Below are 27,473 nucleotides of genomic sequence, written 5' to 3' on the forward strand. Positions count from 1 at the left end.
TTGTACGTTATTTTCAAAATAAAGTGAACGGTTGTATTGGGCGGAGCGGCTCAGGTAGTCGGCCTTCGTCGGGCGCTCGGCCTTTCTGTCCCTTCTAACTGTGTTAAAACCTATACTAATGTACACCAGTTGTTAGACCCACCATAGCACTGCCTTTTTCGGCGTCTATACGTGTACATTTGTGTGTATAACGGTTTTGAAAAAGATGCCCCTTCGGCGAGGGGTCCTCGCTCATTGTCAGTTCAGCAGCGTCTCTTGAGTGAAATCGGTCGTTTACAGAGCCTTATACGAATATATACGAATAAATTGAAAATGAGTCGAAAGCTGCAAGATAATAATCCAAATTATCGTCCGAATCGTCCCAGACGGCGAAAAGCTCCTAAAAAATTCGAATTTAAGAGTGCTGAGATAGAAAGTGAAAAGACGAGCGGAGGCGAAGGAACGAGCTCTTCTGCTAAGAAAATAAAAGCTACGTCGGCAGATGTAATTATTAATTTTACACATTGTTACCGAATTATAGAATTCATAAGTGTTTTTAGTGCAATATCAGATATTTCTGTGTGCAAAACGTGTAAACAAAAACAAACATATGGAGAAACAGGCAGCCGTGGATTAGGTTTTAAAATCGCCGTTACATGTGCGTGTGGAACTGTTTTAATCAATTCGGGACCATTTCTAAATAATAGTTTCGAAATTAACCGCAGAATTGTGTTTGTGATGCGTTTACTAGGCGTGGCACGTAAAGGAATAAATATATTTTGCGGCATGATGGATTTAGGCTGTGAATTGAGTGTAAGTGCTTATGACGGCATTATACAGCATATACATACCGCAGCGCAAAAAATGTATAATGACACGTGTCACAAAGCTGTTGAACAAGAAAAACAATTGAATGAAAAAAAGGAACAACCCTTGACAAGACTCAAAGTATCTGGAGACGGCTCTTGGAAAAAGCGAGGATTTTCTTCACACTACGGTGTAACGACGCTCATCGGTTATAACACGGGGAAAGTCATCGATTTATTGGTGAAAAGTAGCTACTGCCAAATATGTACGTTTTATAAAAACGATAAAAAGAATCCCGAATATTTAGAGCACAAAGAAGATGGGCATTGTGCAGTAAATCACAGTGGGTCTTCGGGTAAGATGGAAGTAGATGCTGTAGTTGAAATGTTTCTTCGCTCTGAAGAATTACACGGAGTACGCTACAGTAATTATATAGGAGACGGTGACGCTAAGACGTTCAAGGCTATACTCGATATTGAACCGTATGGTCATAATTTCAAAATTAAAAAGAACGAGTGCATTGGACATGTGGAAAAGAGGATGGGCAGTCGGTTGCGCAATGTAAAAAAGAGTGCAAAATTAGGAGGAAAAGGAAAACTGACAGACGTGTTAATAAAAAAATTAACAAAATACTACGGTCTCGCTATTAGGCGTAACAGTGATTCTGTGATTGAGATGAGAAAGGCGATAATGGCAACATTTCATCACCTATCTTCGACAAATAAAAAACCGCAGCACGACGATTGTCCCCCCGGCGCCGATTCGTGGTGTAAGTGGCGCGTCGCACAAGCCTCGGGGCAAGAATTTGATCATCCACCTCCATTACACGAAGATGTACAAAAACATATTCGCCCAATTTATGAAGACTTGTCACGGGATGATTTGTTAGAGAGATGTTTAGGTGGACATACGCAAAATGCTAACGAGAGCTTTAACGCTATCGTTTGGCGTTTAGCACCTAAACATCTCAACTGCGGTATTAAAATTGTTGAAATAGCTGCTTTTTTGGCTGCCGGCCTGTTTAACGAAGGATTTTCGTTTGTCCTTCAAACAATGCAACAACTTAGCATAGTAATTGGACAGCAGAGCAAAAGGTTTGCCGAAAATGAGGACAAACGCCGTATTCAACAGCAGGAGCGCCGCAGCCTTCCTTGGGCCAAAGAGGCTTGTGCTTCTCGAAAAGAAGAAAAAACGGCTGAGTTACAAGTTTTTGAAGAAGAGGAAGATCTATTTTATGGCCCTGGAATCGCAGATTAACAAAAAACTGCGGTAAGTCAAAATGAATTACGATTTTTCTGTTACTCAAATTTTAAACGCATTTTTCTCGAAACGCAAAATTTCGCATGCCGTGCAACGTAGCTCAAAAACTAATTACTCGATTTTTATGAAACTTGGCATATATATTCTATAAATAATTGGCCTCAGCATGACGAGCTCCGATTTCTTTATTTTTTATGTAAAATATTGTTATTAACAATTGTTCATAACCGAAAATCCGTTTCTTTCTTCAAAACTTCGCCATTTTTGCAATTTTGAAAATTTTAATAAAAGAAAAATGTCATGCTGAGCGTTTTTGCATAAAGTAACTATTCCATTTTGATTTTTTTGTTTCAGATCATTTTTGTGCATTGTACACTGCACGGCGAATTTACAGGATGCCATTTTCAAGCCGCCATTGCACCATTATTATTAACAATTAAAATTTATAAAAAATATATTTTTTTACATTATAACGTTAATAAATGGTATTTCAAATTTTAAATCAATCTGCGCATTACATTTTCCAAAAAAAAATTCTTGAAAAACAGACCATTTACATAAGGTTCCCCCCTTAAAGAAGAAGGGGAAAAATGAAAATGAACAGTGGCGCGGGTGGTTGGAAGGAATTCTACCGGTTGTCATTCCATCCAGATAAATTTGGCGATCAATGTGATGGATTCTTTTGGAAAACAGGTCCCAGCAGCCATTGCCCGAAAAAGTTAAACGACCTCGCTGCATTATTCGCGAAAGGACGCCCACGTGCGTCGCGATGAATAATTATCGTCAGCGATTAAAAAAATGTCCCTCGATGCTTAACTATTTGGACCGATTAACGGGTAACACGTTTAAAAGTACGCCGCGCTGGAATTCGCCGCGCATGCAAATGGTCGGGACCCGTTTCCAGCGGGCATTTTCATGTAAATTTTCTTCAAAGTTCCACTGTTACATTCGCACTTTTTGAAGCTCGCCGAGGAATCCTGCTATTTCGAGCTGTATGTATGTGATACATAATACATGAAACGGCCGCGGTCGCTTGTTTCGAAAAGGTTTTGTTTAAAATCGTATTGTAACTGGTCTGAAAAGTTGTCGCATAAAGGATTATTCAAAAGCTAGTAGGACACGCTGGGAAGAGGGAAAACGAGTATCGGTACAACAAAACTCGTTGAAATCTCGCTCCACTGTTCCCGTTGCACTGTTAATTCTCTGCCGGCCGTTTTTCCCTGCTAATAATCTTTTCTATGCTCATTGTTGCAGCGGTTCGAACGAACGCAATGAGGCGATTTTCAAAACGCCACAATCGCCGAGAGCCCTGCTCTTTTCCCCTCCTTTGTATTCCCATGCTTGTTACAATCTATTAAAATTCACGGCATATTTCTCGTTCAGTGAGCAGTCTCCTACTAAAAATACAGCTTATTTCAATGCGAACCTTTAGAGGGAAAAACTAATGAATCCTTGGTCCGTCAGAATCTATGATTTCAATATTTCTTCCGCTGCGCGTACTTCCTATTTCTAAGATATTCTTTTACGCCGGTAATTGAACCGCGCGGCTCGTTGAATACACCCCCCCGATGGAAAAGAATGGTCGAAGTTATTCGTTTCTGTGGTCCCGCGACGTTCTTTCCTCGTGCACCTCAAAAAGGACGATGTTGAACTGACGGGGCGCGTGCCTCACCTTACTTTTCCCGCTCGATACTAATGTTTATACGTGTTTCGCAGGGGCAAAAGGCAAACAAAACGATAGCTTCCCGCGGCACGGCAAAAGGGTACCACCCGGGGAAAGGGAAATAACGTGCTTGAACGAATAAGCCGCGGTGGAAACTCGTGAACGGAAATCTTTAATATTACCGTCGCGATTTCAAGCGAACGATAGAAGAATGTATCGCTGCCGTTCCAAAAGTGGCAATAAACTGCGACTTGCTGCCAAAGAACGGCGCTGTTTGAAATTGTTTTCAGTGGAAGAACCGTGGGAGCGATGCGTTTCGATATTGCTTCATAAAACGCGATGTTCAACGCGGTGCTCATCTTTGAGTAATTAACGAAACATATTTTCTTCTATTAAACATATTTTTTGTCGTTCATTCTGCTAGAAAGCGAGCAGGTTTTCTCGTAATATACTTTAGCTTTCCGGACCGAAAAATGCAGGGCTTGTATTCTCGATTCAACACAAATCTACCCAGGTAAGGGATATGCGAATAAAGCGATTGCTTTCGGCACCTGACAAGCGGAAGCAGGGAAACAGGTAGTGGGAAATCTTTGGTAATCTTGGTTATACGAAAGAAACAGAGTATCAATAGAACTTCTGTGAAAACAAGAAGCTCCAATTCCCCGCAGAATTATTTCCACACGAACCTGTATTCACCCGACGGAGGGGTGCATCCAAAATCGCGTTCAAATGCAACTCGTTCGAGCGCCCAGAAATCTCACATTAATGGCCATTCGAACAGAAAAATACGCGTGCCATGGAGGGAAATTTGCATTGAAAGGTAAAAAACGAGATGTTCCGTTTACATTCTCCAATTTCGATGAATGGAACCCACCGAATGGTATGCATTTTCGATACGGTAATCGGCCATTTTTTAAACGGTTCCAATAGCGAGGAGATCGAGTCGTGGTTACAGGGGGAGGGGGATTCATTCGGGGTTAAGCGCCGTCTATTTATGTGTCTAGCTTCCGCCCCCGCCCGAAACCTTGGTGTGCTCCTTTGAAAGGAAAACGCAAACAAAGCGATAGCTTTCCGTGGCGCGGAGAGGCGCCGGAAGGGAACACTTGACGGAAGAAAATCTTGAGATACTTTCATCCCCGCGCCGTGAGAGCCGGGCGAGAGAGGGCGAGGCGCTGTTGCTGGCGCAGCGGAAGTCGTGATCCACGCAGGAACAGAGACAGAGCGCCCCTCCAGGAGCGCGAGAGGGAAAGGATGCCCCAGAAAGCGTCTCGTGGAAATTGTCTCCAGAGAATTTACAGTTCCTGCAGCAATTCTACCGCTCCATTTTTTGCATATGCTCACCCCGTCAGCGTCACCGGTCCAGAAACTTATTTTCCAGGCGGCACACCACCCCCCCCCCCCCTCGACTTCTCGCGCTCCTTGTAAATCATTGATCCTGTCAGGGTTTTGTCGCTGGGGGGACTGGGCTGGGTATCAGAGAGTCGAATGAATTTTCAAGTACGTTTTTGGAAGCGTACGTGGGCGCGTGCGTCTCTCGTAGAAACAGATTGATCGTTGAGGAAGTAGTTAAGGTGGGAGTGTTCCTTGGAATGAGTAGGTAGATGGTATCGACTAGTGAAAGAGGGTCGAATGATTCAGGCTTGTTTCACGTTCCTTTTTTACTCTCCACTGCAAAGATTGGATGGCTTACTTTTTCTGAAGTCCGAATTCAGTGGAACCCATTTATTTTAAGCTTTTCGTTGCGACGCGAGATTTTTGTTTAGAAGAGGCAGAATTTAATAGATACACGCATATTTCTCTGAAGGCCCGAAGAGTTACGCTGCGTTAGGGTGCGTCAACCCCATAAACCCCATAGATCACGAAGGAAGGTAGAGAGCAGAGTGTTTTGTTCCGTAGTCGATTTTTTTTCGCCGAGTCCGCGACTTTCAGCCACCCTCCGATCTAATTCGAATAAGAATGCATCATCTCGATCGTGGGGAAGATGTTTAAGAAGGGAACGCTACTTGCAACGCAAAAAAAGCATAGATCATGGCTGAAGAATAATTGAGGGGAGATGAGAAATCACTTACCTTGGAATTGACGATCAGGTACATCTCCTTTAGCTTCTTGATAATACCATGTCGCGTTCGTTCTTGATTAATGTTCTCCAGTATCCAATCGATAATGTCTAAATAAAAATGTATTTTAAATATAAAAGATACTTCTTCTATAAGAAGAACTCGATCACATCCGAACGACGTGAACGATGTTACAGCAAACGCGTGGCTGAGAGCTTATTAATGAGACAGTTGCTATAATTCAATTATTTCAGTCTTCTGTTCTGAATGGATATAGCTACGTGGAGGCTGGGATGAATGTTGATCCAAGGCTACGAGTAACCGTGCTATTTATATCCAATCAATATTACCCGCGAATTGATTCGAAGGAAGGGGAGGATAACTGGATGATCGTTGGGGTACGTGATTCGGTCAGCCGATAAACGAAGACGTTGTTATCGGTAATCTAATGTTATCGGCAATTTTCGCCGGCGTCTAACTACTTTGATGTCAAGGATCTCTCGAGCGAGAATAACCGCGGCCTCGTATAAGACAATGGGGTCTGACGCCTGCGTAATTTTTTCCGCTAAAAGTATCAACGTGTTTTTCCACAATGTACCCGACGAGTAGATTTCGAACGAATCAATATCCGTCGGATATTGATTGGATTATTCTTGCTTTTAGAAATGCATTATAGCATTTCCCTCTGATTCCTTAAGCGTTCGTTTGATCGTCAATAGGTTCGAAGGTCCTCGGTGTATCATTTGCGTGGGTGAAAATTCAAGAAAAAAATCTAACATCGTAGAAATTTTTCCCTCGAAGGGAAAAGCCGTGAATCGGAGGATTCGGCGGAAACGCGAGCAGCGTACCTTGGGGATAGTTGTTAGTCTGATGTTCCATGAAGAGCGTGCGTAACTCGTCCTCTTGGGCCTCGGTCCAGAGGCTGCGCGAAACTTTCTTGTTATTCGTTACCGCGTCGTAACCCTCGACGACCTCGGTCGCGTCGCGAGTGGCCTTCCAGAAGAGCAGCTCCATGTACGCCTTCCGGTTCTTCTGCGCGACTTCGATGAAACGACGGATTATGAAGACCGCGAACTTTTGGAGCTCCTGCAAGGGTTGGAATCTCAGTCCACTTGGACACGGAGGGCCGCTCTCCCGTTCTCGGCCATTAAGCGGAAGGAACGCAGATATGTAAATTTTCGCTGATAAAATCCAAGAAGCGAGGCTTGGGGCAGGATTCGCCGAGCATTGTTCCCGGGTAAGGGGGAGTTGGTCGAATAATTTAGGAATTTTAATGGCGCCAAGGTGGGACGCTTGTAGGAGTGGCTCGAACGTGTTCGAAAGGTTCGAAGGTTGAAGGCGGTGGCGCGAGAAATACGCGCCGCCACTTGTAGATTAAGTTGCACTAGCGTCAATTAAGGTGCGGACTCGTGATTAGTAAAGTTAATTACAAGTCACCTTATGACCGGGATGCTTAGACTCGAGAATCCTTTGGAATGCTCGGAACATGGACGCCTGGAACATCATTCCTGGCATTTTGCAATCCCATGCTATCCGATGCAGCATCCTGTTAACGTAGTGATTCACTTCGTCGGTGTTTTTATCAAATTGCCGAAGCAGAATCAGCATCGCTTTGACGACTTTCACGTTGGCGAATCTGAAGCAGAATACGAAAGTTGAGGATCATGGGGGACGTTAAATCATCCGAGCCCTTTATTTCACCTGTGAACGAAGTCGGAGAACTTGAAGTTCGTTTCTACGGCAACAGATCTCGGTGCTGATTCTTCCTCTTCGTCTTCCTCCTCCTCCTCGTGGCCTTCCTCTGACAGTATTAAAAATTCCATTAAAAATAACCTATTACGTAACACGTTCCATTAATACTCTACCTGCAGCACTATTATCAAGATGCTCTACATTTTCCCCGTGGTTTCTTTCACTTTGCGTAACAGGATCGTCCTCGACTACTGCAAACAGAAGAAGATGTATTCATTTTTAATTAATCCCCTAAAAGGAAATCCTCCTACATCCCACTGCTACCGTTCCGCGCGCCCACTAACATGCTTGATCCTAACTACTTGCTACCCTTCATTCTCTCGCGGGGCTTACATCTTTCTCATCAGAATTACAACAAAAATCGAACACACTCGAACCCCGTTATAGGGTCACGCACACCGTCGCGGAAAAGGACACGCAAACAACACGTTCGAACAATATCGAAACGCGCGATATCGTTCCCTAGCACGGACCGGCGGCGAACAAACCAACAAATACCCGCAAACAATCGCAAGCTTCGTTTCGATGCGGTACGAATTCGAGGCCAACGCAGGCGCTCTATTGAATCGGATTCGAGAGGAATCGATGGGATCGGGCCTGGCTGTCGTTTTTAGCACTGATCCAGCGCCGACAAATCGCGCGTCGGAGGTCGAGCTCCGGAAGTGGCGAAATCCCACCCCCGCGAATCGTTCGTTAAAATCCGTCGACGAGAAACCGGGCCACGGGGCGAAAAGGTCGCGGTCGGTTTAATTTACGGAGTTCCGCGGGAATTTCGTCGCCGAATCCGCCGATATACCTACGCGGCCAACGTGGAATCCGATCGGATTCGATCCCGTAGGTTTCGAGTTAACGGTTGTATTCTTCTTCTTTTTTTTTTTTTTTATTCCGAACGACCCGACGAGCGAATTAAGCGGCCGCCGCCGGAAAGACGATTACATTTCCGACGAGCCCAGGGCGGCCAGGGGCAACGGGGAAAAATTGCAGCCGGCCGAGACACCGACGATTGGATCGACACAAAGCCTCGTTACCGGCCGGCTGAATTTCCTAAGGCTTCGCGAACGTATCCCTTTTCCACGGCAGTGTTTCTTTCTTTTTTTTTAGAAGCTGCACGCGACGTTTCGTTTTACCCTACGAATGAAGCTGTTGGGATTCTGAATCTCGGTTGCAGCATGCACGGGTATACGTTACGTTTCTTTAGTGGTGTGTTATGAGAGAATAGGGGCTGCTGTAAAAGATTCCATTATTTTCAACAACTGAAAAGACTTGGGGGCTTTCGTGTGGAATATTTTAATGAATTAATTAAGAAGACGCGATGGGTGTACAGTACTTTCGCAAGGGCTACGTAATTAAGTCGAGAAATTTCAGCAGTTAAGATAGCAGATTTTTGGGTGGCGCAATTGTAATTTCATGGAGGTTCCTGGAATAATCATTGAGTATGTATACTTTCTTATCTGGCATCTAATAACGTACGATGTCTCGCTGGAGAGTTCCACCTCCGGCGTATTTTAAATCATCACATAAAGTTCTATTTTAAACCAGTGTGTTGCCACGGCCAAGGGAAACTTTCTCCTCCCTTGAAGACTCCAGTCCGCCCGAGTGATGTCGACGACCATGCTATTTCAACCTAAAGTTTTAATTGTTCCTTTCCGCGGTCTCCCCTGAACTCGCTAGCAGCAGTTCCACGTAAAATAAACCGCTCCGGGAGATCTGACGTTTCCATCCTGAACTTAAAAATTTCTCCGTCGCGGTCGCCGAAATACTCGGTGGAAAGCGGGGGAAGGCCTCTCCTTGGCAGTCACGGTGATCGATTAAAGAAACACGGAGGATCGTACTATTCTATTTCTCCAGCTTTCTTTGGCTTAAGTAAATGTTCCATGAATACGAACAGACGAGCCGGAAAGACACGCAACGTTATTGATTTCATTCAAATAACCGAGCCGAGTATTAATTGCATTCATTGAGCTACTCGTGCCGGAGGAATTTAATAATTCATCGTATCTTCCGCATTCCATTTCGCTGAAAGCCGCCCCATGGCGAATTAATGATGGAAAAGGTCGCGTCAAAAAATATCTTCGGCTTTATCCGGCCGTATAATTAAATCGTACGCGAAACGCGATATCCATCATCAGATCGTTTGCTCGCTCTGATTAGCCGAATTCGAGTAAGCTCGATTTTGTCAAGGGGGGCAGCAATTACGTGGACATTATGCTGAACCGTGGATCTCGGGAGTCAATACCTTGAAATATTTATCGCCTCCATTCGTAGTTACCTCTCAAACGCATATATTAACTGCGGAATGGAGCTGAAGCTTTGTCGACACAGAAATTGAATTAGATTGCAAATCGTTCATGGAATTTAAATTTTTAATCTGTTAAACGAGAGGAAATGTCTGCGCGTAGATATAATTTCGAAATGCTGTGCATTGAGTACGATTACTTACCGCGAAGCTTGCTTCATGCATCACTTTATGAGTAATTAGTGTTCGCAGGTAATTTGTCCTAATTTGTCATAATGATATTATTATTCCCGGTTAATATTTGTATTTTTTTTTAAATTGATGTTAGAATTTGATGGAGTTTAACAGGAACAGGAATTCGTGTTATAATTTGTACTACCTACTGACATCTCGCGAGCTGATTTTCTATTTTCGACTTTTCTGTAATAAACCGTGATGCATATATTCAGGAAAATCGTGAAGTATTAACGTCCAATAGTGTGGAATGCAACGGAACGCAGTTAAATTATGCGAAAGTTAATGCAACAGTGGTTACATTAAATATGAATACATTCGCAATCATTTCGAAATTAATATTACACATTTTCTGCATAATTAATCGAAAACAATTCACTGGTTGACTTCTTCATTCGCAAACAATATTCATATTAACAGTACACACACTCGATTAGTAGGTACGGAAAGTTGCTTCTAACCAAGTAGTACAAATAATACATTGATTTTGCGATGCGTGGGTGGAATTTCATACAGCGTTTTCCATCATGTGGTTGCTGAAATGAAAACTGAAATAACAGTGGTTAATCGGGATAACTGCGATGACGTTGCAAATATTGATCTTAAATGATTCATGTAACTGGAGTCTCATTTATCGCAACGTTCCAGTAATATTTCTCACACCTCCCAACTCGATGAATGAAAAATCGAATAAGTAAGCACTGTTCACACTGATTTGTTAAAATCAACTTTTCCCAATAAATTCATCCTAGCAAATACGTTGTTAAAACGAACATGGTCCTGCGTCCCCCAGCTTTGTACTCGATAACGAAAACTTCTTAACGTCCGATAAGCTCGCCTCGGATTCTGGGAAGGCAAGGCTAACCGATCTAATCCTGAAATGTAATCTTGTTTGGCGCAGCATAGTTACAATGTAATTCGTAGATAGGAGAATTGTAAAGGTCTTGAACTCTGTCTACGGATTGCATGTCTGCACGGTAGTTACGAAACTGAACACCATCGACGGTATTCCATCAAAGCTCTTTGAGACATCACGAACAATGTATGCATAATAACTTTCGCGCATAGTGCGATGTACAGATTAGTTTGATCCACTTCTCGCTTCGGGATACCTTCTCCTTGCAGAATCCTCGCTATAGTCGAGGCGAAATCAACTGTCCACTCACAGATACTGATAAGGGCTTCCTGTGACATTTAATAACCTGACTCTCTTCACTCAACCTCCCGTCTATTTATTTAAACCTCCAACCATACGTGGTCCGTCTTTCGCGTCTCGTGCAGAGACAGTTGATTTTGTCCTGTAGGACTCCTTTTTAGGGCAATTATTCCCTGATTTTTGGTCACTTCAAGATACTTTTCATTCCATTCAGTGGAATAATGTATCTGATGAATTTGATCTAATCTAACCGCGGTCTATTGACAGCGAATTTAAGGAAACGTTAAACAATCGTTTGACGAGGTATCCAGGCGAATACATAAAAGAAGCAGCGCTGTGCATAGAAGCGTCAGGTCACTCAGGCCCAGCTCGCCTGATGGATTAACCATTCACGTATGCACATGTGTGTGCGTAGGTGTTCTCGGATCAACGATTATCAACGGTGCATGGCCAAAGTCTCTCGATAACTCAGGTTATGTCTCGTTACAGGCTTATCGATCGACCCTGCAATTCCATGGCGACACACAATGGTGCACCTGCGTGTGCACAGGTGTGCGAGTATGCGCATACAGGTGGCCCAGCGACACAAAGGCGATTTACACGGGATTATAATGTCAACCTTAACACGTCCACGGCGACAGACTTTCGACGCCCGATTGGTTCACCTGTCTGTGCACGGCTAATTTTCTTAGATTCATTTCCGTCGGTCTGCGTCGTGCATCAAATATTCCAGGATCCTGCAGCGAATTTCGATTACGTTCTAAGGGTTATAAATTAAACAAGAGCTGTACGTACTTCGGGCTGTCTGCGCCACGAAATTTCTCACCTATTTTATTGTTGGATATTTCCGCATTTCGGAGTGCTTCTACACACACATGCACGCGTACCTCAGGTGTTCCAATGCTGTAAAGGAGATTGACGTTCGCACACAAACTCCGTAGACAGGTTAAAGCGGTTTCATTGGAGGTCCCACTACGTAATTAATCTTTCGCTGCAGTAGACAGCGGACGTAAAGTTACGAGTCATAGTTTATTAACGCACGAATCTTCTCTGCACGTTTACAAAATTTCGGAACTTCTGTCGTTTCGTGAAAAATTCAAGGATTCCTGTCTAGTGAAATGCACGTATATCTGGAAACAGCGCGACAGTCGCAAGAAGATTAGCAATTACAGCGTCTCTAAAAGGTGGGATTCCACTGAGGCAACTTTTGAGGCACATGCAATCACAAGGGTAGATCCCGAACCCGATAATTCAAGAAATTCTGAGACTTTGTGAATATGTAGGGAATTCCCTCGTGATTACAACGGAATTTATCTTTGCTGCCAAAATTCACTCCAAGGTGGTGTAATTGACCCCTGAGAATCCGGTTATTTTTCAAGTTTCTGTTATAACGCGTGAGCTGCAAAATAATTTTGTTTACTAAATGATAGATCTAATTAAAAGAAGTATGAAACTTTTTTCTATCTTTTACAGCTCGCAGTTATATAACACAAAATCGGAAAATAGCCGAATTATCGGGGGTTAATTTCGCCGCATATTTTACTGATGAACTACAAGTATAAAGTGTGACGCATTCCGTCTAATTATTCTCGATCGAATTCTTCGAACCGAGCACACTTTCGACATCGAACCCTTTCACAAATCACGATTAGAGGCCCCGCCTAAACTCACTATAGCGCAATGACAAATTCTAATTAGGGTACCCCCGGGTACTCTAGTTATATTCGATACGAATCTCTCGTTACGCCGGCGATCTTGATCCCCGAAACATTAAATTAGGCGGTATCACGAGCGCGAACACGAGGGCTGGCATTATGCGATTACGTTGCCCGTGGTAATAAGTGTTGTCTAACGAATACATAGTGGGCCGGGTAAATAGGCTAGAGCCCGGCCTATCAAGTGAAATTCCATGCTCGAAAATAAGAGACGCGGGAGACGGGTGTTGCCGGGAAGGGGGAGGGGGCTTGAAATATGCAAGGGTGGAATAGATAGACGGCGAATTGGGGGGAACGGGGTGCGAAGGGTAGTGCGCTCTCGGTTTATCGTGGCTGGGACGAAAACTCTGGCACAACGCCCCGGTGTAATTTGTGAGGAGATAATAACCGTCGTCCACGGACACGGGGTATCGAGAGGGCCTCTTCTCTTTTTTATTCGCGCCGTGTATTGCATTTAAAAAAGGCAATCTCCGTAATAATTTGCGCGGCATCAGCCGCCCGTTTTTCGTTCCGTGTGATCGCGCGATGAACGCGGTTTCCGCGGCTAATGCGAGAAAAATGAGCGACCCTCTGAAGCAGCGGAAACTGGACAAAGTTAGGGGATGCAACCACCTTTCTATACCAACGTCGATGGCTTTATTTATATCCCCGCGAAGTGTTGATTAAAATCAACGAAACCGAGCGAGCTTCTATAAAATAAGCGCTTTAATTCTACTCAGATTTCACAATTCGGAAGATTATTCGAAAGTTAGCGGGGTACCGTTCCCTGAAGCACGGAACGCGTCCCCGCCCACGAACCGGAGGGATCTTATCCTCATTATTATAACGGTAACGTGGTTTCTGGGCGGCTATAGTTAACCAGCTTATTAACGTAATTAACGCACAGAGGGCCCTCGAAAGGGGAGGCTTCCGGTGTCGTTGCACGAAGAAAAGAGGCTTCGCTCCCTGGCAATTTGATACGCGCCGCAAAGCGACGAGCAAGATGACGTTCCCGTACTTCTTCCGCTAGACGTCCTTAGAGGCCTTTTTAGACCGTGCTCCCCCCTGTCGGCTGCTCTTTGTTCCGTGCATCTCGGCGCGAGGGTTGAAGTTAAAAAAAAAAAAAAAAAAAAAAAGACCGGAAGGAGAAAGAGCTTTGATGTTCACTGTCTGTCTCGCGCATGCAAACCTCGCCAGTCGCAGTTTGTTCATGATACATTTTGCGGCCTAATACGAGCCGAAGCGACGCTTTAATTCTTCTTATTCCTGGAGGGCCCTCTTTGCACGCCCGGGAGAAATCCTGGCAACGCCTTTTTAATGACGTTCCAGTGGAAGAGGAAGTTCTCAGTGTGGGCTGAGTTAAGTTTACTCGCCACTAGGAACTTAAAAATTTAAGGAAGTAAACAGTAGGCGTCGGAGGAGACACTCGAGCTGCAATTTCACCCTGGCCCGACAATTCAGACGCGTAGCGTCTGCAGCTGGGTGCCCAGAAACATGCTTAGCCGTTAATTTACTGTCGCCGGAATCATTAACGGTCATCGACCTCCGCATCCACCACTTGAATCGCGTTTCGCGAAGAAATACTTGCAGTCTAAATTTCCCGGTGCTCGCGACAAATTGTACAAGGTTGGGCCAAGTTCCCTTCGGAGGGAAAGTCTTGAAGAGCGTCTTGAAATTAGGATACGAGGCGCGATCAATCATCCGATGAGACCCCTCCGCTTATCTCGTCATCGCTTTAAACGTCTTAAACGTTTTTTTCCCACGTAATCGATCGTCCCAGTGGCAATATAAAAGATTCCGCGGCATAGTTTTCGATGGCTGACGATGCAATCGTGCGAGGCGGAGATTTCGTTCGTTTAACTTATCCAGCCTCCTCGGCCCCGATAACAAAAGCTGGCGCGGGGAACGTGACGTGCGGGTAACCAGTATCGGAACGGTTATCCTTTCTATAAACCGTTGGCCGACCCGCATGCGAAAATCGTGTAGTCCGCAGTTCCACCGCTCTTTCATCTTGTCCATTCCCGAAAACGACGGCCGGCGAATAATCGATTCGATCGGGCATTAGCCAACAATAGGCTTCATTGGAAACTCGATAACGACGGCTTCTCTCTCGCTCCGGCGATGAGGCGGCTATAGGACGGTTTAACACGCCGCTGGATAAGATCAGCCGGCTATAATCCAGTTGCCGAGGCACGCCGAAGATCGCGGCGAGAGGGTGGGAGGACCTTTGTGATTGGAAAAATTTCAATGAAATCGCTCGACGCGAAAGTGGGCTAATACGAAAGGAAAACTTATTGTTCCTTCCAATATCGGCGATCGTGGATCTTTCGCTCCCCGGAGCGTCGAAAGATTTCAATATCCCCGGCTGCTTTCAGCAAAATTCACCAGCCATTAGCGGTTAATATCCCAGGAGCTATTAATACATATCGATTCCTGCATTTTAAGCGCTCGTCCAGGTTGTGACCTCCCTTTGTTGGTCGAGCTGCAGCTCCGCAAGCATCGACGTGCACACGGTGGGGGTTTGCCCGAGGAGGGTCTGGTCAACGAGAAGACATCGGCGCGGTTGGAAAGCGCGGCGATCGCTCGGGGGATGGGAAACGTTTTATATCCTGCGGCTGCATACGAGATGAGGGTTGGAAAAGGGGGAGAAAGATCTGAGGTGTTTATGGACGTTTGACGCCGTGAATCCGACTGGAGATGCCACCAGGCGAGTCGCCTTCCCAGCGGGGGCTGCCACCCTCTCTCTTTGGCCAATCTGCTCGTTCCGTGGCAAGCTGAAAATTCTGTATTCAACAGCCGTCACGGTCCGGCACTACTATTAGGCCGGTAACTACTTATTCAAACCGGATCGCTGGAAACGTCCCCCTTTCTCCGGGCTAGTTGTCAACGCGATCACGTTCTACGGGGCTAGGAAGCCGACCCCCTTTCACCAAGGACCAGATGCGGTACTTCCGCTGGTATCTCGCTATCGGGACCGCCACCAGGTACGGCCACGGTTGCCCCTGGTCTGCCGCCTAGGATATCGTTATCGGTGCTAACAATAAGAGTAATGTCAGTTAACGTCGACCCTCCGCGCTTGCCCAACGACACCGTCATCGAACTATCGCCGTTGGCCATTGTTAACGGTGGCTCGATTAGCATCGTGGACACCAGCGGCACCGTGGAACAGGCATCAGCCCGGCGTAACCAGCCGAATTATGTATTTTGCTCGGTCATCGAGGCCATCGGGCTCCGATCTTAACATAATCGCTATGGCCCCGATCGTTTCGGCTGGTAGACGAGCGCTAGCGGCCCCGCTTATTATCAAAAGCATCTGCGATCTCGTAGTTATTATTGCTGGTGACTATCGCGATAGCACTCCCTGGGCGATCCACGGTGTGGTTATCATCGCCGAGGCTTGTCCCTGCAGAGGAGCTTGCAACGACAACTGTTACCGTACACCGGCGCAAACCACCACCGTCGCCGGCCACCACCCGACCCGACCTTTTTCTGTAACGATGCAGCTTCGACCTTCTCGCGCCGGTGTCGTCCTGCACACACTCCTCCCGCTGTCGTGCCACTCTCGTCTGTGCCCCGTTGTTTAGGTGCAGTTTTTATTGTCCTCCTACTACCCGCCCTCCGTGGCCGCAGTCCCGGATGCGCGACGACGTACTCCAAGCAATTCCTGCACCGAAGGAATGGCCAACGAGATCGCAAACATGGTTCCGGACTACGTGTCCCCTGTGTATATCGGGCAAGTCGCCCTCGCGCCTCTCGGTGCCTCACGGTCATTCCGTTATTTCGCTTCGTTTGCCGGCCAGCAATGTTTGAAAACGCTCCACTCCACGTCCACGACAGACCGGAAGATGCTGGCTGCCGGTGTGCCAGTCGCGAGTCACTGCGGTATGGCCGATGGTTTAAGTCGAGTCCGCGGCAGGAATTGTTGGAAGACAGGAGGAATTGTTCTGAGAAGCATATGTTTTACAACACCTGTGTCATTGCGTGTTTGTAACCGTTAATCGTGGAAAAGTTAATCGGCCTGTTAGTCTCTAAGAAATCATGCTGACCAGGTTGGAAAATGTGGTTTAAGGGGGGAGACCACTGTGAAAAATCGGAAAATTAAGTTTTTTCCTTTTTCCATGAAGAAATTCATAAAATTGACGGAGATACAGTATTTTCCGCGATGCGGTGTCAAGCGCGCGTCTGAGCCGAGCGAAACTTTGAACGCGTTTTTCTCAGAATGACGTTTCTCAACCACGTGGACAGTATACAGAGAAAACTGAACCTCCAATTGACACGAGCGATATATTGTACGAAAAACTCGCCTCTATTACGTGACGATCAGTTTTTGTAATTAACAGCCCCCTTCTATTTTTTTTCAACATTCTTGTCTTTTCGAATTCGGATTAACCATATGGCTAGGGCACTGTCAACGCCACAAGCACAATTTTGCCGCAGCGCACATTTTGACGAAGAGTATATCGGAAACGGATATATGAATTTGATTGAAAAAAATTCTCTTACACTTCAACATGTACATATTAACTATACTAAGCAATACATTGATTTACTTGCGTAGTTTGAAAAAAATCCCGAATAGATCCATACTTTTCAGACCATTACAGTGGTCCGTCCCCTTAATTTCAAACAAATGTAACATAATATGTTAATATTTCGAATTTCTCAACAAAAAAAAAACTTCATACCAATAGAAAATACATAAAAAATCGATTTTTTCGAGCGAATACCCCTTCAAGGGTAGAATTATATTTTCCGCTCGAAGCAGATTTTTTTTGCAGCTGCAGTAGTAATTCTGTACAGAACGCGAGAGGAACTTGCTACTAATCAGTGATGAAACCTTCCCAGGAATTACTTGCAGCTCGAAAATGTAGAACGACACAACCCACCGCCCACTTCAACAAAGATTTAACGAACTCGGCAAAAAAGCGCCCAAGGATTTGCATTTCAAGTAATCCGGAACTGAATGAAATTGCTAATTCATGATCAGAGACCCGCCGAGGGCGTTCAAATGGGAAAACTTTTATTAACTTACGGATGTTTTCCAGGGATCATACATCTCAAAGCCGATCGGCTTTCGCGCGAACCGAAAGAGAATGGCAGAGAAAGAAACGGGACGCGGCGCGAAATTACTCTCGAAAATTCGCCAACATTTTGCAACTTCGCGAAACGTCTTCGAATCGAGTTAGCAGTTAAACGACTTTATCTTTCGCCGACCAGTTTTGCAACGGGGATGAATCCCCGCGGCTTTGGTGCCGCGTGTTTCATAACGAGCCGCGACAAGTAATTAAAATCGGATTGCCAGCTGCATCGTAGCAATTATATCGTAAACAGGCGTCTTGCGGAAAGGTGTGGGGATTCACGGGCTTCGCCATCGAAGTTCCCTCGTTGTCGTCTACGTCGATCGATTCCTGGTCCCGAATTTTGGGCCACGCGATCGATTCGACGTTATTGCCACATAGTTTGCGGTTGCCGGTGTCTCTAACGCGGTAATTAGCGCGTGCATCTGGAAGGTATTATTGGCAGTATCGCATAGGATCTGATACACGTTGATCAGGGATTCCGCAGTTCATCCTTTCGAAATCCCTGTTACCAGTTAGCGCGTGTTACATTGTACAATCGCGCGTATACTTTCCGCGATTAATTATGCGTTAAACAGACTACTCCCGTTCTGGTTGCTACGCAAGACAGACGGCTGCGTCTCGCTCGCGGTTTCGAAGGTATAACGCATTTAGCTCTGGTAAACTGGAAGCAAGTGGCGGAATGGAAAATTCGGGGATCCAATCTTACCATGGAGGCAATTAAAGGTACGAAAGGACACTGTGAAAGTTCATTTTGAGAAAAATTGTAATAGCACCTTTTATTATCATATATGTTATTAAAGCAACGCAAAGAGGAGAATATATCTGACTAAACTACTGAATTCTTCCCCTGCGCTATCCTTTAATGTTATTAACCAAGCCGGAGTCTGCTCCCATTGTATGACTCATCCTGCATACAGGATTGCGGGCAGCGTTCGCTCGCGGTCGTATCTTATGCGGCCCCGGAGAAAAAGACGGAAAGTTAAATTAGGAAAAGTAATAAGAGTAATAAAAGCACGCCTCCGTAAAAAATAGCATTACGAAGGATTTCGTAGTTCGACCTACACAGGCTGGATTACTCTTGACTGCGAGTCCTGCCAGCAACGATTTCAGCAAACCAGGTTTCCTCGAAATCTTCATTCGAGAGATTATTAATCCCTCCGCGGTCACGGAAAGATCGGAGAATCGGATGAAGGGTAAAATTGATTACCTCCCGGTAGTTGAATGACTTTATTTACAGTGCTTTATGAGACCCTCGGGCTTCATTCGCGAATACCATCGGAGGGACATTGTTACGGACTTCTGATTGTTAAACGGCTCCAGGTGATCCAGCATGTTAGAGAGTGGACGAGGCGAAATCGAGGCACACATTTCGATGCATTAACAATTACGGTAACCTCTTCCCTCGTGATGTGCAATTACCATTATCGCGAGCGTCGCTGCGAATTGAACAGCGCAGAAAATTGGAACGGGTAGGAAGTACGCAGCACGCATAGAAACGAGCTGGCCTATTAATTATTTATAGTAATGTGATATTGATCCGTCTGGCTACCTTCCACCACGCTGACCGCGCGTACGCCCCGTACGCGTTGTCCCCTCATCTCTGAAATGTGTGTACGAGCCGCCATCATTAGCACCGGTCCGTTGCACCGGGCCATTCATGGTTGAATCGAATTGGTAATTCAGTAAACATGGGAATTCTTGTCGAATATGCAGCATTTTTGCTGGTTCCTCCAAGTCCGATTTCAGTTTCCTTTGAATTTCCACGAGTCGTGTAAATGCTCAACGCGATAACAATTTTACTAACGTGCGACACAATGACAAATTAGACGTTAACTATAAAATAATTGTTTATTAGCGACGAAATAATTGAACGACGTAATCGTACACTGACTCCACTGGCTTAGGACTTCACCCTAAGGGTGATGCGACAAATGTTCTACATGCCAATTCTTCCTTTGCACACAATCTGGAGCATTCTATAACCCACAACTGACACAGACCTACGAAGGAAGAAAATTTTTTATGCCTCCATAAAATGGAATGGCTTCCACAAATAAATCTCCGTAAGGGGATGCAGACCGTTGTGGCTGGGCATATTTTACCCACTCTTCTAAGTAGTACAAGTCACTAAATCCTCAGACCTCCTTCTTCCACATCGCTCTGTCACGTTTATTCCGTTCCAGGAACGAAATATAAATCATCATATTCGCAAAGGAAAAGACGACGGCAATTTTCTGCGAAGTATTTCTTCGATTACCATGCTCACTTTCGCTTTCACTGGTTTCGGGATAATGTGGCATACAGGTAGCAGTATTATCGAAATGAAATCCCAACTACCGAGCCTGATTGTTCGTAATTATTAAATAAAGATAATTGATATGACGCGGAGCGAAACCGCAGAGTCGGGTGGTTGATAATATGCGAAACTGATAGCGGGCCCCGTCACAGCGAATTATCGGGGCGTTTTCAGTCTTCGGGCGGAACGCATTCCGCCTGAACGTTTCCAAATTCATTAATTTAGTGTGAACGGAGTTATAAACGTTAGTTCGATTCGCACTGTTCCCCGGATAGTTTAATCAAGTAAATCCACCCATGTAGCGGCACCCCGATTCCGTCGAAACTTTCGGGACGTTTTCGGCCGGATATCGCCGAAATATTAATTACACATTAATTAAAAATATCTGCATTCTCCGTGTAAAATATCGTGCGCCAAGACCGCTGAACCAACGGAACATCATTAATCTTCGATTTTAATTTACAGTGCATCGTTCGAGCATATCGATTTCGGTGCTTTTTCTGCGTGATGTGCCGGACCGAATGTTATATAAATTGTGACGCGAGCATACGCTTTTATAAAGCTTCTCCATTATCGTGAATTTTAAACTTCCGACAATTTTGTAAATTTCCACGCGATTCCGTTCGGCGGACAGAAGTTAACACGATCCGCTCGATAATTTCTTTGAAACACTGCGCCGACGTACTATATCGCCCGGTTTTCGATGTATTTTTTAACAAGCTACAAAAACAGAGCGATTAAAAAGCCATAGCCAGTTGTTTTGCTACTATGCTGCGTTTTTTTCAATGCAAAATCTGCTCCGCCAGAACATATTTAACAGTTTTAGCATTATCGAACTTTCGCGCAATTTGCTTTTCCCAAAATCGTTCGCGCGCTGCAAACATTGGTATGAAAGTACTGTTTCGAGGAAAATAACGATTCCGATATCGAAGCGTTACGGGATTTCCAAACGTTGGCGAGCCGCTACGGTAATATTTCAGTGACGATATCCCTCCCTTAAATTAAAATCTATCTTCTGGTTTCATAGGCCGCAGGACTCGCGTGGTAGAAAAAAAAAACGCGGTAGGAATGAGTGGAACGAATGGAGCCCTTCTGAAAGGAAATTATTCATAAAGATATTCACCGAAGGCTGGTATTGAAATCGGTGATACGTGAGTTTCATTAATTCATAGCTTCGTAATATCGCTACCCGTTAAAGTGGCTTTATGCTTTTACGTTATCCTCTAAGCTTGTCTCTATACCACCGACCGGATTATACGTATTACATGATAGGGAAAAGAATCTATTGTGCCTTTCCTGACCGTATCGATCCTCTTTTCCTCTACGACCCACCCCGTCGATTTTTTTTTCTCTCTCGTTAAAACATGGAAAATGTATCGCTACAAATAATCCACAGTGAAGAACAGCTTTTTTTTCTCCTCCAGGAACATACACGATTCAATGGCATCGAATGGGTCGTCGAGGATTAGCACGAGTGATTTTAACTATACCGCTGTTGCGTTTTATCGCGAGCCAAGCGATAAGTTGCATTTTATCGTCGCGTCGCGTTTTTTGCTTTTATCTGAAATTAAAACGTCGTTCTGTGTGTCACAAACCAGCCTGGCCTGGCGGTTTTCAACCACCATTACGGGGAGATACTCGAGGGTAGCGTAGGCTGAGCTACGTGAAAAGTGAACAAACGGACGAACCCTTTTATTTTTTCGAATCTCATTTGCCCCCGATCGCTCGAAGGATGGAAACGTGATTACGTAACTTCGCGATCGCTGTCGAACCGAAAATCTCGCGGAGCATCTGAAAATCCGACAGGAAGCGACGCGTGTGACAATTGCTCACCCCCGTGTCGCGCCGCGCCACGCCACGCGTTACACGACAAGCTTTATCTGCCCGCGGGGAGTTATTCCGCTTTTATCTGAAATTAAAACGTCGCCCCGCAATTTTCGAAAGGGGTGAGCTTCCGCGGTGTAACGATATCTCGAATCTTCGCCGCGGTTTCGCCCATTAGCGAGCATGGTAAGCGCGTGCGAAAGGGGAAAAATTACTCGCCGAATGGGAATGCAAATTACAGACAGCCACCGCGGAAACTCGATTGCCGGTAGTATTTACGTGGCAACTAACTCTAGCAATTTAATACAGACATTTAGAATAATCAGATTCTTTTAATCAAACGAGCGTTTCCCTTTATCGAAAGCAATTGATTATCGTCTTTCAAGCATGTTCTAGGCATGTAACAAAGGCTAGAACCCTTTTAGAAAATGGGTATCATCGAGGTGCCCTGGCAGTCTTGAAAAATAATATCATTTCTCGGCTTTCATCTCCTTTCATGATTTTCCGAGATCAATCGGAGGATTTTCAATCTTCTGCTACGCTCTATTGACGCGGCCACGGAGGGAAAATCATTGCGGATAGTTGAAAAGCGACAATAACCTCCCCCTTCGAGGGACAGTACAAAGTTTCTCCTCTATCTGAGATTAAAATCTCGCTTTACAGACCACCCCGACAAAGTCATCAGTATCAATCTCCACCCTTCCATTGCGCCGAGATAGCCGCCCCCAGCCCTCCGCGTATTTATGAAAAATCAGTCGGAAAATGAAGTGAGAGCAGGGGTTGGAAGAGCCTCTGTCCCGCCCCCCCCCCCCCCCGCCTCGCGGCTCGATAATGACCACGGTTGTCGTTCGTCGTACGTATTTCCTGGAAACCCCTTTACGACTTTTCGGTGTGTTTACTGCGATACCAACGACCAGCCACCATCCCCGCCGCAGATTAACCCCCGGCGTTCCCATCATTTTTCTCTATTAGCCGAAGATTTACGAGGGTGTTCCGCTCGGGGCCGCGATACCACGCGCGTAATTAGACTTTTCTCAGTAACAGGTGCGTTGAAACGCTTTTAATTCGCGGTCGCCTGCGCGCACTCCCCTCGCCAAATTGTTATGATTGCGGTGGACGTTGATTCGATGAATAATTACATTCCGTGTAACGATGTCGCTGATATTCATTAACATCAAATTATCTGCTGCTTGCTCAGAATCACGCGCAACGGTAACAATGAAACTTTTATGGCGAAATTAACACGAACGTTCAGCTAATTGCCACGGAATTTCCCGCAGACATCTCTAACGGTAACAGGATCAAGCGGAGCCTCCCGCATTCGTATCTCCATAAAATTTCCGTCGGTTTTTCAATCCCGGGAGCAATTAATGCCGCGGGGAAACGCTCGTGCGCGAATCGAATCAAGCTGGCCGCGATTATTTCTCCGCGGGGACGTTTCACGTTACAGGGGGTAATTCCGTCAGGGCGCTACTCGTCCTGACGGGTTCTGGAACGCATCCAAGGAGCGCGAATAGGGGTAGGGAACGGTCCCGATGATATCGCTTTAGCGACATAAAATCTACCCATTATCGTGCGAAATGAACTTCAGCCCGATTCCAAATGGTATAATAAAGAGTCAGAAGTTTGGCAGAGCCGGCTTTTTTATTTCTTTATCGTCTTTTCCAGGACGACGCGCCCCTTCGTCTCGCGGCAGCTTCCTCGCGCGGAGGGCGAGACTTTTGAGGTTTCGCCGTGCCAATGATTTTACTGACCGTTGGAGGGTGGAAAATTGGGGGAAATGCGCCCGACTCGGTGGACGATAGACGACGACATAAACGCACGATTTAGGGGATGAACGAACGCGCACGTATTACCGTTATTGACTGCGGACTGCTTCAGCTTTTTCTTTTTCCTTTCCATTCGCCCTTTCCCTCCTCCATTTCCCTGCTCCCTTAACAAAAAAAAAGCAACGAGAAGCAGGGAGAAGGGAGGGAAAAAAGGCACAGGAGAGGGCGCAAGGGAGCGCGGTATTTGGTAGACGGAACTTTCTAGTTCGGTGTATAAAATTTCCCCCCATCGTCCTGCATCCCCGCGGCCGTTTTTTCCCTTCTGGCTCTCGAAACGTTTGCCAACGGCTATTTATCCCGGGGCGACCCCCGAAGAAAAACGAGAAACGCCCGTGCTCGTCGGCTGGAATCAAAAGTTGGGGATGACACTTCGGAATGGAGGCGAGTACTGCGAGCAGGGGGCGCGCTGACAAACGATAAGGATCGCAGCATCCGTTGCTGGAACCTGGCCGTGCCACCACCTTTGCATGCGACTCTAGAAAACAATTAACTGTTAAAAAACGGTCCTTTTACGCGCCCCTGCTGTGCACTCTGCGCGACTCGCGTAGTTGCCGCGCCAGCCAGCAGCTCACCATTGTCACGTTCATAGGGGCGCGTTCCAAAGAGGCAACAATTCGCGTTGCTGCGCAGGCACGCTCGCAAAATCGAGATATTTTGCTTCCATTATTCGAAGAGCTTGTGTCGCTGTGTACGTCGGGCATGTAGTTTCGAGGATCGAGACGTTTTATTCCCATTATTTGAAGAGGTGCACGCTGCGGCTGTTTCAGACAGAAATATGGATGTTTCTGCTTCACATTCGGTTTCGCGTGTCTCTGAATACCACTTCTTTCTCTATTTTAAACATGTCGCAGTTTATGCTGGGTAAGGCGCGACTCGCCCTGGGAATTTCGTCTGCCGCGGCTCCGGGAAAGTGTTCCAAACCATTAGCTTCCTTGTGGGTACACTTATTGTCTTTATTGGACGACATAAAACGCTCCTTTAGTAAATATTAGTAAGTTAAAATTTACAGGGCTAGGAGAAGAGGCTCCAGCCCGATGTAACGAGGCCATTGCAGCGATTAAGTCTATTTGTAAAGAAGATCGAGGTGCACGTTGAGGCTGAGCCGTTTAAGGTGATAAGACGGACATTACTCTGATCTTCGGCCGCGTAGGTCGGCGTTCTTCTCAAGATACCGTGACGTTAAAGACTCGGTCATCAATCAAGATTTAAGAGACTAAGCGGGCACGTCCTTGAACTTTGAACGTCTGGTCCCGGTTCTTCGGCGCGATGAAAGTAGTCGGTCTTCCGTTGTTCGCCCGATCGATCGGGCACGCCGTGGAGAACGAGACTTACGGTGTCGCTGGGTAATCCTTCGCAAATCCTGACGGGTATTATATATGTTGCACGTAGAGGGCGTCCATCTTGATTCACGACAAGAATTTTTACGAGAAACAGATGTAGTAATCCGTAAATACGTCCCCGCGTCGCATTGGCCGCTCGGCGAGCTACAATATTCAAGAGGATATTTCATATCCGCGCCTGGAGAGTGAAGTATAGAGGTGCGCATCTCCCGTAGATGTTTATCCAATGATGGTCGTAGTAACGGCTCGCAGTTCCTCGATAATAAAAACTGATTATCCTTCGCAAATGTCTTTCTGCCCAAGAATAATGATCTTACGTTAAGAGCATTTAAAAAAAAAAAGTTAATAAAGCTATCTTGTTATAGACAATTCGTGTCTGCAGAGCAACGACCAAATCCACTTAGGTCATCTTTAATTAGTTTCCACGTTGACAACGATCACTTAATCAAGTTCCGTTCAATTTATTTGCGTCAAACAGATCATGAATTTATGAACACGCGCGGGGTTCGGGCGAAGCTAAATATTCATAAACGCGTTTGCATACGTTGCAGCCATCGCACACGTGTAAACACTACAATAACTCGTTTAAGTGCGAACTATCTATCCGCTCGCCCATAACCATCGAAACTACTATTCCATCCCTGCATCAATTCGCCGAAAAACCCTTCTCCATGTACACCCCTAAGAGTATAACCGCCTCAGTTACATTGCACAAGTAGCAAACAACATATTCCCAAGAGTTGTGGGGGGTAGAAAAACGCAGGCCAGAGAAGTTGGTGTTTTCCGTTCCCTCGATCACTCCATCGAAGGGCACGGAATTGCAACGGTGCCCCTGGCAAGCAGCATAATCCCTAGCAAAGCCTGCTACTCTATGGCGAGCGTAAAAGGGGTCTCTGTGGTGTCGCGGTTTCGGAGAGGGGGGCTGGAAGTGGGGTGAAATTGACCGTCGCCGTTGCCACTTGAGGACCAGTCGGCAATTACGGGATATCCCCATGGCCCATTGCCACTGCCTGGTTGGCAGCCTGGATATCGCCGAAAAGTCGGCCGGTTGTCTGCCTCTGGGTATACATACCACTCAGCATTGTTCCGGGGGACGCGCATTTACCAGTTTCGTTCTGCCGTTTCTGCTACAGCCGTGCACGGGAACCACCCCTCCATAGAACAGCCCTACGCCCGCGTTCTAAATCACCGCTATCTCCTGGCTTAACTAACAATGCAACCACCGACACCGTCTCCCCCTCCTTATTATCGCTGGCTTCGCTCTGCCGTTGCTCGCGTCAACGAAATATTTTTTCAGCTGGTTCAGATTTCCAGTCACAACCGAACCACCCTGTAGCGCAATTTTTTCCGGAGTAACTTTCTCCGCGGTATCATTTACACACCGTTCTCTGTGCCGCTACTTTGTTACCAGAGTTCACCGACGTGAAATTCAATGATCGCTCAGTGGAGTAATGTCGACACGTTCCTTTTTTTTTTCTTTCTGTCGTTTGGGAATTTGATAGCCTTTACTGCGAATCGTGATAAAATTGAAACGGTTATCTTCGGTGTCGTAAATGCATTTTCATATTCCTTGGTGCGTTAGCGTCGCGCTCTAATTCACGGCACCTTTGAAAGCCGATAAGCAACACCCAATAGCTGGCTATTAATCGAGTATCCGATATTTGGGCCACGGATACTTCGGCCGAATTTCCATTTTAAAAGAGATTTTATCGATGAAAACCCTTGGAAGCTTGGTGCCTAAAACTTCCTCACTCGAGCGCGCCTTTTTTACAGCGCTCCATACCTAACTTCCCTTTTCGCAAATCCACTCGTTTTTTTTTTTTTTTTAATAAATCCTCATGGCTTCTCTTTCAACGAATACCTATCCTATTAACACCAGCCCTCTTTCAACGAGTGCACTCCCCCCCCCCCTGCTGTCTTCGACCCAGTTGCGCGGGAGTTTCAGACGGCCGATTTAAATTACGACTATTCCGCTGACAATTCCGCCGGTCTATTTCAGAACGCAGCATTGTGCCGGCTTATACTATCCTTTTACACGTTTGACCTGGATACCCGCGTTGAAACCAAAAATGTTCACCGCTTCCCGCGCGCATTCCATTCGCTAATGCCCTCCGCCTCCTCTCGGCGTTACGCCGATGCTTTGGAATATCACGAACGGCGACGAATTTTTTTCCCGCCACACCCTGCTTCTCCGTCTGCTCCTCTCTCCTTTGTCGAAATGTCGCCCATTTTTGCCAGGGAGTTCGGTGCCAACGTTTCTGTTTA

General features: G+C 45.8%; 1 protein-coding gene across 6 annotated transcripts in view; it reads right to left on the minus strand.

The window, feature by feature from the left end:
- Timeout (circadian regulator timeout) overlaps positions 1 to 27,473 on the minus strand; it is a 148,559-nt gene that overhangs the window by 7,654 nt on the left and 113,432 nt on the right. For 3 of the 6 annotated variants that reach the window (XM_076816920.1, XM_076816918.1, XM_076816914.1), the window contains 5 exons: positions 7,632 to 7,709; positions 7,468 to 7,567; positions 7,204 to 7,402; positions 6,615 to 6,852; positions 5,779 to 5,876 (listed from right to left, as the gene is read on the minus strand). In XM_076816920.1, the coding sequence (XP_076673035.1) occupies positions 5,779 to 5,876; positions 6,615 to 6,852; positions 7,204 to 7,402; positions 7,468 to 7,567; positions 7,632 to 7,709 (713 nt within the window). Of the gene's footprint in view, positions 1 to 5,778; positions 5,877 to 6,614; positions 6,853 to 7,203; positions 7,403 to 7,467; positions 7,568 to 7,626; positions 7,710 to 27,473 lie in introns of all 6 variants that reach the window. The other 3 variants (XM_076816915.1, XM_076816916.1, XM_076816919.1) reach the window with 3 other exon arrangements.

The sequence above is a fragment of the Andrena cerasifolii genome, chromosome 7 (genome assembly GCF_050908995.1).
Source record: "Andrena cerasifolii isolate SP2316 chromosome 7, iyAndCera1_principal, whole genome shotgun sequence".
Lineage (NCBI taxonomy): Eukaryota > Metazoa > Arthropoda > Insecta > Hymenoptera > Andrenidae > Andrena > Andrena cerasifolii.